Source organism: Phoxinus phoxinus (genome assembly GCF_949152265.1).
Source record: "Phoxinus phoxinus genome assembly, chromosome: 21".
Lineage (NCBI taxonomy): Eukaryota > Metazoa > Chordata > Actinopteri > Cypriniformes > Leuciscidae > Phoxinus > Phoxinus phoxinus.
This window is the reverse complement of record NC_136896.1, coordinates 29,102,602-29,116,030: the sequence shown is the minus strand read 5'-3', so window position 1 is coordinate 29,116,030 and position 13,429 is coordinate 29,102,602. Positions and strand designations below refer to the sequence as shown.

The 13,429-nt window shown below is 35.7% G+C and overlaps 1 protein-coding gene across 2 annotated transcripts; it reads right to left on the bottom strand.

Moving 5' to 3' along the window:
• Positions 1 to 732: 732 nt before the first annotated feature.
• On the bottom strand, positions 733 to 12,936 carry ubtd1b (ubiquitin domain containing 1b). 2 transcript variants are annotated; one of them, XM_079595585.1, is made up of 4 exons: positions 12,402 to 12,936; positions 12,192 to 12,309; positions 4,941 to 5,168; positions 733 to 2,546 (listed from the first exon to the last, which is right to left on the bottom strand). In XM_079595585.1, the coding sequence occupies exons 2-4, from the start codon at positions 12,256 to 12,258 to the stop codon at positions 2,164 to 2,166; spliced, it is 678 nt and encodes a 225-aa protein (XP_079451711.1). In that variant the 5' UTR covers positions 12,259 to 12,309; positions 12,402 to 12,936; the 3' UTR covers positions 733 to 2,163. The 2 variants fall into 2 exon arrangements, with proteins under 2 accessions (XP_079451711.1, XP_079451710.1); XM_079595584.1 differs by having other exon boundaries at positions 12,192 to 12,297; positions 12,402 to 12,836.
• Positions 12,937 to 13,429: the final 493 nt, after the last annotated feature.

The window sequence follows — 13,429 nt, the reverse complement described above, 5'->3', positions numbered from 1 at the left end:
ATAATGTATGATGAGATAAAAAGTCAATTGACAAAAAAGGTTAAATTATGAAAAAAGTCAAATAATTGAGTTGTTGTTTCACATAATTGATATAATCTAAATGATCAGTCAAAATTGAGAATTCTGACAAAAATGTCAACTTATGACTGGATTTTGGCAATTATGAGATTTTTTTAGGGGGGGGGGGGGGGGATATTAAGTCTAATTGGAGATGTCATAAGTCACATAATTTAGATGTTATGTTTTCACATTTCATAGTTGAGATAGTTATCAGTCAAAATGAAGAGATCTGACAAAAATGTCAACTTATGACTCAATTTTGACAATTATGAGATAGTAAAAATTATGGCATACCAAGTCAAAATTTAGATGTCATAAGTCAAATAATTGAGTTATGTTGCACATGTCATAACTGAGATAAAAAGCTCAATTATCAATCCAAATGAAAATTCTGACAAAAATGTCAACTTACAAACTTACGATTTGGACAATTATGAGATAGTAAAAATTATGGCATACTAAGTCAAAATTTAGATGTCATAAGTCAAATAATTGAGTTGTTTCATGTCATAATTGACATAAAAAGCTAATCAATCAAAAAGTACAACTCTGACAAAAATATCAACTTATGAATAAATTCAGACAATTATGAGATAGTAAAAATTATAGCATTTTAAGTCAAAATTGAGATAAGTCAAACTTTTTGCCTGAATTCTTTTTTTTTTTCATAATTATGTGACCAACATTTTCAACATATCTTGTCACAGAAGTCAGTCAGTCATACAGGTGTAGAACATAAGAGTGAGTAAATGACAGAATACACACATATACATCTTTAAACTACTGCATATTGTCCATTACCAAAGAAAACGCCACAGACTTGCATTGCAAGTGATAGTTTAAGCTGGAAAAGCTTAACTTGTAGTTAACTTGGAATATTACTCAAATGCAAAATGCCGCAATTTGAAAAAACAAACAACTGCTATTCCCAATGATAACCTAATGTGAAATAACTCAAGGTTATTGTACACCAGTTTGCATCTTTAAAAAAACAACAACAACAGAAGACAAAGTAACCCAGAGCAGAAGGAATGGCGTGATAGACGAGAGACGTATAACGCCAGTGCTAATGAGGAACAGTTGCCGCTGAGGTAATGAGCCGCTTCTAACCGGTGTGGGGCACGCAGAGTCACATGGTGCAATAACCAAGAGCAGAAGACACGTTTAAAACCTGAATGTTTGTGAACAGGCCTAATGCAGATAGATATCCTTTGTTACTTGAAATCTTAAAGTAATGCCACTGATAAAGGGTTAAGAATCAGTACAAAGTCTTACGATAAGTCATTTAAAAAAAGCAGGGTAAAGATTGAAATCGTGTATATATATAATATAATATAATCTCTGAAAATAGTAGCAATACTCTCTGATCGCAGCCTGAGCGCTTACAGCATAACATCTCTATAAAAGAGGAAGTCAGACAGCCATTAAAGTGATAGTGTGTCCAATCTTCCCGCAATACGTGTTCCTCCACACGATGATCAGTAATCTACGGGGCACGGAGACGCTGCGGTGCCAGGAGATGAAGATGTATAGCATCACTGTCAGTTTAATGTGTGTGTCACACAGTGAGCCTTTTGAGCGTCACTGGCCTCTAGCAGACGTGTCCGAAATGTGGATTAGCTTCATAATGATATCAGTCTGAAACTGTTTTAAGATTGCATAGAAAGTACTGGGTTGTGCTCAAAGACGTCAAGTCAAAATACAAAGCGTGTGTGTGTGTGTGTGTGTGTGTGTGTGTGTGTGGCCGCACTGAAACATGCCACGTAAGCAAAATAACTCTTCTTTCAAGGCACAACTATTCTAAGATACTCAAAGTGTGCAAAACGAAGCTCAAGTTCGATTATCTTACAAAGGGAGATCGCTTTCAGAGGAGCATGTTGGTACTTTTCAGCATTTGCATATTTTTGGCACTTCTGCTGAAGTTAGCAGAGATGCAATCCGTTATATTTCCAAATAATAATTCATAATCCGTTTATAATAGTTTATTTGTTTCTCCAGATGCTCGATTTTTGAAGACGCCTCAAGTTGCTCGATTCATTTTTTTTTTTTTTTTTTTTTACGTTCTTTTAGCCGCTTCGGTTTTTAGTCCTTAATCTCTTTGCTTCAGAGGTTTGGTGTCAGTTGGTTCACGATGACCTGGATAACAAAGTCCTTCTGGATCTTGGTGTCCTGCAGGCGGGTCTTGTCCGTCAGGAGTTTCCCGGAGAAGAACCAGCGCTGGTGGGCCAGGTCAATGTCCTCCTGAGCCTGCAGTTGCTTCTTTAGCAGGCCGATGGAGTCCGTCATGCTGGCGTTCAGCCGCAGGTCTTTGCCGGTGGAGAGACGGACCTTCAGCTGGAACTCTTTCTTCTGTGCCGTCTGGGGCTCAGGGTTATCCGACGGGTCTTCCTCACTTCTTTCTGATATCAGATTGACAGGCGGGGCCAGGCAATAAACCGGGAGCTGGTACCGGTTTCCGAGTTCATCGTAACACTCCGTCAGGGATCCTAGAGAGATTGAAAGAATATAAACAACATTCAGTGAACGTGCTACAGATATAACAATACCGAATTTTCCGGAGTATAAGTCGCATCAGTCAAAAAATGCGTCATGAGGAAAAACATATATAAGTCGCACTGGACTATAAATCGCATTTATTTTAGGGATGTTAACCGATGACCGTTTGACCGATGGTTGACCGTATCAACTTTAATCGATCAAAGTTGTCGGTAGTCGGTAAAAAAAAAAAAAAGTGATCTCTAAATTACACTATTATAGACAGTGGACTAAACGCTACTACAGTTAGCCGTCACATTCCAATATCTTTTTGTGTGAAGTGAACAAATCCCTCACGCTCAATTTTTCATAACTCGCCTGTTTGGACTTAATAGACCAATGAAAACATTTGTCGCAAGGTCACAGCGTTTGGGTTCGTGCGCTCACAAGGTTTGCGAACAGTAAAGGTAACACACTCGAGGTTAGAGCAGGGCAGACGACAGGAGGAAGCGTGCGAGGAAGAGTAGTGTGTGGGACTATTTCACCAACAAGAATGACACAGATGTAAGTTGCAACTTGTGTGATACAGTGCTTAAATACAAGTAGCACATCATCTATGATGTATCACCTGAAAACGCGACACCCGCAAGCCTCTTCGGAGCTGTCATTTTCTTAAATGAGCCGCGGCAATGTTTCAAATGAGCTTCTAACGCTAGACAAACGCCTTTATTTTCAACGCGATCACCTTGTATCCAAACCATTTCGAAACGAAGGAGACATTTGTCCTCCGATTACATACAAGCTCCTCGGCGCCGCGTTTGCGCCACAAACTTTGCGGGACTCATGTTTCGCGCTGTAGGGGATTTTAAAAAAGTGACGTGAGTGGAAGGGGGCCGCCGGGGCTGTGTGTGTGTGTGTGTGTGTGTGTGTGTGTGAGCAGGAGCGGCAGAGAGATGCGACAGAGTTGCTAAATTGCAGGCGCGGCTCGAAATGGCTGTTATTTCAAATAGCGTAGCATATTTTAAACTAATCGGTTAACCGGTTTCAACCGGCTAATGAGGCTCGGTGGTCGGTCAAGAATTTTTTTAGTTTTCGCCATCCCTAATTTATTTAGAAATTTATTTCACAAAATCCAAGACCAAGAGCAGACATTTAATCTGGAAAGGCAAGTTATTCAGCTCCACAACAGCACACAGAGCAAGAGCTGAATAGGTGTCCGGTGTGTTAGCGTCAGTGTTGGGGAAAGTTACTTTTAAAAGTAATGTATTACAATATTGTGTTACTCCCTTAAAAAGTAACTAATTGCATTACTTAGTTACTTTTTTAGAAAAGTAATGCGTTACGTTACTTTTGCGTTACTTTTTCCCCACCTGGGCTGGGCTTGTTTTTTTATAACACAAAAGTTCTATTTTTGGGGAAATGTAAAGACCCTTTCACACCAAAAGTGAAATAATAATCCTCCGGCTGAAGGACATGTGTACAGTAGAGGAAAGCACACAAGCAAACCTTTCTATAGTCATTTTTGCTTATTTAACTGAATCATCGAAGGTCAGAAGCAAGTACATTGGTCAATAAAGTGAGATTAAATGCATAAAAAAATCATGTTTTATTTAACATATTTTGTTATTGGAGGTTAGCATAGTATTCTGATTCTGCATTTCACTGATTTTTCTTCATTTTGAGGAATATTGAATATTTTTGTTGTGAAAGTGAGATGAGTAAATGCTCACTTTTAGTCTAGAACTACAATAAACATCATGTTCACACACACACACTCACACTCACACACACACACCGCCTCTGCACTTTGATGTCTCAACATGAGAGCTGTCAGTCAATAAATGGGAAAACAAAGTAACTTGCATTACTTATTTGAAAAAGTAACTCAGATATTTTGTTGTAAATTTTAAAAGTAATGCGTTACTTTACTTAGTTTACTACCGTATTTTATTTATACCGTAAGCCTTTATTTGTTATAATTTTGATGATTATGGCTTACAGCTTATAAAAACCTTTTCACAATATTCTAATTCTGAATTTGGGTGTTTTCATAAGCTGTTAGCCATAATCATCAAAATTATGATAAATAAAGGCTTGCAATATCTCACTTTGCATGTAATGAGTCTATAATATATTAGTTTCACCTTTTTATGTTGAATTACTGAAATAAATGAACTTTCGCACAATATTTTTCCAGCACAATATTTTTCCAATACTTTCGCACAATATTTTTGAAGTGTTTTTTTGTACTTCAAGCTGGGCAGCACCACATCACTGCTTTTTGATTTATGGAAAAGTGCAGCGTGAACATTCATCCAAATTTCTCCAATTTCTGTTCCAAAAAAGGACAGCAAGTCACACACAAAGCTGGTTTCCTCACAGCCAATCAGTGCAACGACTCTCACCATGTGGTAGCGTGATGTTGGCTCCGTCCACTATAGCCTGAGCCAGCTCGTGATCGCTACACTCCAGAGCCACGGCAGCAGCTTTCAGGGCGTCCCAGATCTCCTTGCGGCCCTCGAACGCCGGAGCCGTGTCCCAGAACTCATCCCTCTTACTGCGCAGCTGCCCCTCCGTCATCGGGTAATCGCTCTTCCACTTCAGCTTGTCTTTCTTCAGGGGCTCGTTACGACCTGGAGACGCAGATGATGTGTGAATTAACACTAATGTGAGAGAAGTGTAGGCTATACAACATTTCCTGGAACAATGGCTTAGCAGAAAGTTGCTGGAGAAAGACTGAGTAGCTTTGATGATCAAAAAGTCCACCACATTATTTTTTTGGACCATTGGGCCAGAATTTTACTATTCCAGTGAATTATGATGAGGTTATAGTTTCATGACATCACATATGAAGGTCGACAAAGACTTTCCATTTGTATTTTCCATCCGTGCTTTCTCTGATGCTTTAACTGGGCAACAAACATGTAGTGCATTCAAATGATTATAGTGTAATGGAAAATTTTTTACACAAGATCAAGAATGTAGAAAAAGTAAAAAGGGCATATTTCGTCACAAATCACTACAAAAAATATAAATAAATAAAAACATATATACATGCATGCGTGTATGCATACACTAACATTCAAACATTTGGGGTAGAAATCTTACAGATGCCAAAAATTTGAATGATAGTGTATGTATATGTGTATATTATAATATTTTTGTATCCATAGGTGATGAAATGTGCCATTTCTACTTTGATTATTCAAGTTGACAGTGTGTGCATATATACGTACACACACACACACATACATATATTTAGTGCTGTAAATTATTAATCACGATTAATCGAATCCAAAATAAAAGTTTGTGTTTACATAATATGTGTGTATTGTGTATAATTATTTTGTATATATAAATACACACCCATGCATATATATTTAAGAAAAATGTGTTATTTATATATAAAAGTTATATTTATATATAATATGAATCATATAAAAATATATATGCAGCATATAAATGCAAATATTTCTCAAATATATACATGCATGTGTGTGTATTTATATATACAAAATATTTATACACTATACACACACATATTATGTAAACACAAACTTTTATTTTGGATTCCCACAGCCCTAATATTATATATATATATATATTATATATATATATATACATACATACATACATATACACACACACGATTTTAGAGATACATAAATCAACCATTAATTAGTATCACTAATAACACATGATTGTGGAGTACAGTGACTTCAGTCTCAAAATAAAAGCAGAAGTGAACTATACTCACTCACATACACATGACTGAGCAAAGGTTGTGCATTTATGACTGTTTGTGTGCAAATGACAGATCAATTCAGCCTTCATCTATCCAGTTCACATCTCACAACAACCCTGAGGGCAACAGCCAAACTCTGAACACCCCCTCCATGACCCTGGGGCTATCTGGTCAAACAGAGCTCTTGTTTTGAATCAACAATGATATGTTGAGCCCAACACACTGGGATTAGGCCTGATAATGATATTACTGGATAGTGGATAAGGAGTGTGATGTTGTCCAGTGATTTATTTGCCTTGTATAGACTTTGTTTTATTTATTTGTAAGGCAAATATATTGATAAGGAAAGTTTGCCACAGCAGTGTAACATTAATTTTAAAACTTATACTGGTTCAAACTAGGCTACTGTGTTTGACTTATATTGGTGCTTTTGATTATACAAGTGCTTTGGATGTGACTTTTAATGGGGAGACTTAATTAGTCTCTCAAAAAACTATATGAAAATATGAGTTTAGATTTATCGGCCAATATCGGTTATCGGCTTTCAAATATAAATAATGATCGTATCGGCCAAAATGTTCATATCGGTGCGTCCCTACAAATTTAGCTTTACTTTAAATATTTGATGAAGTCTGAAAACAATAAACCACAACAGACGGGATTCTGACTGCTCCAAAATATATATATATTTAAAAAAAAGCGAAATATTTGCAGATATATCGGCCTAATCTTATTTATAATGGTATCTTGGTATAAATAACCAAGAAAACTATACAGGTGAAACTTGAAAAATTTGAATATGGTGCAAAAGTTAATTTATTTCAGTAATGCAACTTAAAAGGTGAAACTAATATATTATATAGACTATTAAATACACATTAATCTTTCCAGCGGTGAAATATCCCTTTAAAGACACTTAATATAAAGTGTGACCGGTCTCTGAATATGTCCTGTCAATAAAATTATAAATCTATCTTATTGGATATGATACACCTTATTTATTATAATATGATCCTATTCATGAAGCTATATAGTGCAATTAACTAAGTCTAGAAAATATATATGAAATTCACATACAGGTGAAAGTCAAATTTTAATATCGTGCAAAAGTTCCTTTATTTCAGTAATTCAGCTTAAAAGGTGAAACTAATATATTATATAGACTCATTACATGCAAAGTGAGATATTTCAAGACTTTATTTGTCATAATTTTGATGATTATGGCTTATGAAAACCTTTTCACAATATTCTAATTTTGATTTTGGGGTTTTCATAAGCTGTAAGCCATAATCATAAAAATTATAACTAATAAAGGCTTGAAATATCTCACTTTGCATGTAATGAGTCTATATAATATATTAGCTTCACGTTTTAAGTTGAATTACTGAAATAAATGAACTTTTGCACCATATTCTAATTTTCGAGTTTCACCTGTAATTGTAAGGCTACAAGAATAGAATAAAAATATAAAAATAAAATATAAAAAATAATTTATAAAAATATTCCCATAAAAATGAGAATGCAAAGTCAAGTTTGTAATGTTTAGAAGATTTAGTAGCAATTTCCAGACAGCCGTAACTGCTCTTTAACAGGAAATCTTCCTGTTACTCAATTCGATTAAGCAATAATGATGCTTGCCTTAGCAAACACCTCGAATAATAAACCTGCTCCAGAAATAAGGAAGTTCAGGCTGATGGTGAGATAGTGGGCGGCTGGACGGTGTGTGATTCAGTGCTTTCCCATCGATTCTGCTCTGACCACGGCCAAGGATCCAAAGGACATCATCCAGACACATTATTTATAGCATGGCCAGCTTAGGTGTACTTACAAATGACCAGGACACAGTGTGTGATTTACCCAGAATGCTTCATTGACAGTGCAATGGTGGAAGGAGTGAACGAATATCATCAATATTAAACAACTTTTAGGACTTCACAGGATTCAAGTATTACAGGAAGTCTACACGTCCTCTAAACCGATCGATTAACACTGTCAAGCCTGAGATTCAGGTTTTGATGAGATTGATGATTATGGCTTACAGCTATGAAAACCTTTTCACAATTGTATAATTTTGAATTTGGGGTTTTCATAAGCTGTAAGCCATAATCATCAAAATTATGATAAATAAAGGCTTGAAATATCTCACTTTGCATGTAATGAGTCTATATAATATATTAGTGTCACCTTTTAAGTTGAATTACTGAAATAAATATAACTTTTGCACGATATTCAAATTTTTCTTCTGTATGAAATTAGAGTTTAAAAAAGAAAATTGTTTGCATATGTGCATATTCAAAAAAAATTGAGTATTATATGAGATACATCAGGCTTTTATGGCTCATATAGCATGATATAGTGAGAATATGAAGCTCAAACTCAAATTCAGAGTGAAAATATGCAACAATTTGTGCAGATGCTGATATTATTATGGAAGAAATTAAATTCTGATTGGTTGTAATGTACAACTTTATAACAGTATAACACCAATTACATGAAAATGCATGTAAAAAATATCAGTTATCACTCTCAATAATATGCCTAAGTAGTAAGATGATATTTAAATGCTTAGTCTTATGATCAAAGCTCTGCCAATTTAAAATGCAATGCAATATAATGATGATTGAGAGAAATAAACCTTCCTCAAAAGCCTAATAACAAATTTTTTCTAAAAAAACAAACAATGTATGGATAATAAAGAAGACCTATGTTGCTTCAGTCCAGGAAGAGATTACCGTATTAGTCAAAATAAAATTTATTCTTGTATGTACTTTATAAAAATAAGATTTTAGAGCGAAAGACTGAAGGTGGATGTTTTTAACCGTTGTACCAAAAATGCTGTTTTATTTGCTGAAAAGAAATATGAAGGCATGTCTACTACAACAGGTTATTCAGCAATGTTTTGATCATGTTGATAAAGTCCTTACAAATTCATCTATCAAATATGATACAGTAAAGCCTTATAGGGTTAAACCGGCCTTTCAAAGTGACAGACAGAGACAAATGGCCGTTCTTACAATCCAATGTTTGGCCAAATAAAAGAAACCACTGACAATGTGAAGAACGCTAAATGTTCCCAGAAGGCAAGTGAACTAAACATCTCTAATTTTTTCTACATTTCTTTGGCCGTTGCTCTGACACTTGTCAGGATAGTGTGCGCTCTTGAAAATTGTGAAAACAACTTAACAATATGTGACCCTGGATCACAAAACCCAGTCTGGAGTATTTGTGGCAATAGCCAACTATACATTGTATGGGTCAAAATTACCAATTTATCTTTTATGCCAAAAATCATTAGGATATTAAGAAAAGATCATGTTCCATGAAAATATTTAGTAAATTTCCTACCATAAATATATAAAACATGTATTTTTGTGAGTGAATGCAGCACAATCGTGAACATAAATGCACAACTTTAAAGGAGATTTTATCAATGTTTCAGATTTTCAATAGTTGTATCTCGACCAAATATTGTCATATTCTAACAAACCATACATCAATGGAAAGCTTATTTATTCAGCTTTCATATGATGTATAAATCTCAATGTCCAAAAAATGGACCCATTTGACTGGTTTTGTGGTCCAGTGTCACATAATAATTTGTCCTATATGCACGATTAGAAGGAAGGCGCTGGTCTCAAAGGTTCACACACACTTGTGATCTAGTCAACGACTCAAACATCAAAGGTGAGAAGGTTGAGTCTCGAGTCAGCAGGGCACTGTTTATATAAACCAGCTTATTTCACTTTATGATAATGACTTATGCCACAACAACAGGAGACCATGTGGGTGTGTAATGCAGTTCAGCACCTAATATAAGCTCTAGTCAAATGATATGTAAATGCGCTCTCTGTGTCTTGAGGCCAAGAGCTGTAAGGAGCCGCATAAAGTTGCATTCTTCTCCTGTAATTCTCTCGTTACACACACACACACACACACACACACCCAACGCAAGCTGCGACAGATCTCTTCCCCTCCCGTCGTTACAGCAGGAACATGAGATCTTCCCTTTTCCACACGCTGCATTATAAAATGATGTGGCTCTTCCTCTCGAACTGATTACATTGTTGCATTAGCGCTGGGGAAATTATTTTTATGACGTTAGGTTTTGTTTTGCAGTGAGTCTGAAGTCCTGTGTGTCACATTATACAAGACAGACAATAACATGCATCTTCGTTCTTGCAGCAAACATACCACACACACACACACACACACACACACACACACACACACACACACCTTTGATTCTCAAACAAATTACTCTTACAAACTGATTCTTTGAGTCAAAACTCTTCTATGCACATTATAAAGATTTTATATTTTTATTAAGCAAAGCTTTTATTGAGCTGTTTATATTAGATTTTAATGAGCAAACTTATTAAAAATAAGTAATAATAATTTTCAAAAGTTTTTATTTCTGTTAATATATAATAACAATAATAGTTGTGTAGTCAGATTCTCAAAAAACTTTTGAGTAAAATAACACTCACAAATCGCTCTTATATGCTCATTACGACCTTTATATTACGCAAAGTTTGAAAAGTTCAAAACTTTATAAATAACAATAACTCCTAAGAACAAAAAACTTAAATTACTCTAAGAATATAAATTTCATATTAAACAAACAAAATTCAATGAGTAATAATAATAATAATAGTGGTGTAGTCAGATTCCCAAACAAATAACTTAACTCTCACAAATCAGTTATATATGTTGAGTAAAATTTCATACATTTATTAAGCTAAGTTTGAGTAATAATAACTTTATAAGAGAAAGAGTAAACTCTAACTTTGCTCTGGCAATAATAAGAAATAATAATTATTATATTTTATTATTATAATGCTGCTTTTATCATATTATTATCATATTATTATAATGCTGCTTTAATTATTTAGTGTGCTAACTTATAGGGATTTTTTTCCCTTTACTGTTTAGCACTGATAATTTTTTAATTATTAAGCGACAAATATGCTTGAGAATGAATTGGTGTTATTTAATAAACTTTCCAAACTTTACTCTGGTGCAAAGATGTTCTTGACTGAAGAAACGCATTGTCTTCCTGTTTTAGCAGACAACGGTCACGTAATATATATATATATATAACGCCCGTGTGTGAAAGAAAATCTTATCTCCTGCTCAAAGCAAGACACACACACACACACACACACACACACACACACACACACACACCCTGCTGAAGTACAGATAACCCTACAATACACTGATATTGGCTGCCAGACGTCAGCGTCCTCAAGACTTTCACTGATAGAAGTCAAACACATGTCACTGTCGCTGATCTCGTCACTGGACTACATTTCCTGCGTTGCAAAGAAAATCTTTCAATCCCAAATGATGCTTTACTTCTTCAGCTCGTGGCAAGCATGCATGGACATGCCCTGAGACGAGACTCTGCAGCCTGAACCACTGCCGGCTCCAACATGCACACAGGTGGAAAAACACACACAACAGAGAGACGACAGATAGTGATCAAAACTGTCAATGTTTCCAAGGGCCTCAATTGTTACATCTACAAAAAAAAATGAGTTTCCGAATCTGCACAAAATAAACTGACACGAAGAAAAGCTGTAGTACTAGTAAACACCAGTCCAGTCAATCATCTAATGAATCTTAGTTGAAATTTAAACCAATTATGATTGTTGGAGACACATGCATGAGACGTGCAACTTCAACAACAAAGAAACTGTGGTAAAGTAATGGCAAGTTTGCACATTTATGGTTAGTTCACATGTTGGGTATTTATTTATTTACATGATAATATAACTTGCTGATGGCTCTCCCACAATAATAAACCTGGTATTTGCATGTTTTTTAAGAATGCCAAACACGCAAACAAACATGCAAAGAGGTTATTACCACAATCACATTGTCTAAAGCAACAGTGTGTGTGTCTCACCTCCACGTTTCCTCTGCGTCCTCGATCCGCGTGACTCCGCGCGCTCGCGACCCACGCATCCTCCCATGATCGTCAAACAAACGCAGGCCACATCTCAAGACAGCACCTATATACACTCCTGCTTTATTTGAATTGCCAAACGTAAACCAGTGCTAAAACTCAAATAAACTACAGTTTACTATGGGTGATGTGTCAACAGTACGTACGTACATCAAAGGGAAGTCCAAAGGAAAATAAATAACTCGACAAAACTCCCAGATTGAGGGTTTTGCGCAGAGCTCGCGATTATCTAATATCATTTATCTGGCACGAGACTTGCGTTTAGTTATTTCTGGCTTTATCCCACGAGCTAACTTACAGCAGCAGCTAGCCAGAGCACGAGCTTTTGCCTAAACTCATAAGTCCAGACTAAATTGAAAGAAAGAAAAAAACTAAGCTAGTATTTGAGCTTTATTGAATATTTCGTGCTCGCGTTATGGCATATTAAAACATTTATGCGTCGCAAACCTGCCTGAGTTCTTTATCTCTCGCACCTTTCCCCCCACTGACTGAGTGATGTTTCCTACTAGTTCACGTTACTGTTGCCTCACTGCGCAAGCGCGCTGACCACGTGACTCCACCGGAGCCCCTCCTCTAGATGGAGCCTTCAAACTCCGCTCAAACATTGCGTTTTAACCATACTGTCTATGGTTTTAACCCGGTTTAAACGTGTAAAAAGGCCATTATAGTTGCCTCTGGCGAGCACAACCCTCTCAGTTTGACTGGGTGCTGTGCTTGTGTGAGTCTGTGCACTTTTTAGCATGTTTGTTGTTCGTGTTTGTACTTGTAGCAGAAGGAAAAATAGTTCCAATCTTACGAAACTTTTTTTGCTAAATTAAATAACACAAATTAATTTATTCCCAAAACACGTAGGATATTTTATTTGAGATCCATACATACAATATTAGTTTAAGAAAGTATCGATGTTTAAATATAGATCCGAACGATTAGAATGATACAAACAAACCCATAGTTTGGCATCTCCACCACTTTAGGAAAGCTCTGACTGCACTTTACAAAAGTCTCACTTCTGTGTTTCAGAGAGTACAGTATTCTCGTGATATAATGACATGTTTCCAAAATAATCAGATACTAAAAACTGCTGATCTTCTTTTATAGCAAAGACTTTTCCACGCAGAATATTTAACATTTATTTTTCTTTATAAAAAAAAAATTCACGCTCACGGTTTGGATTTAAT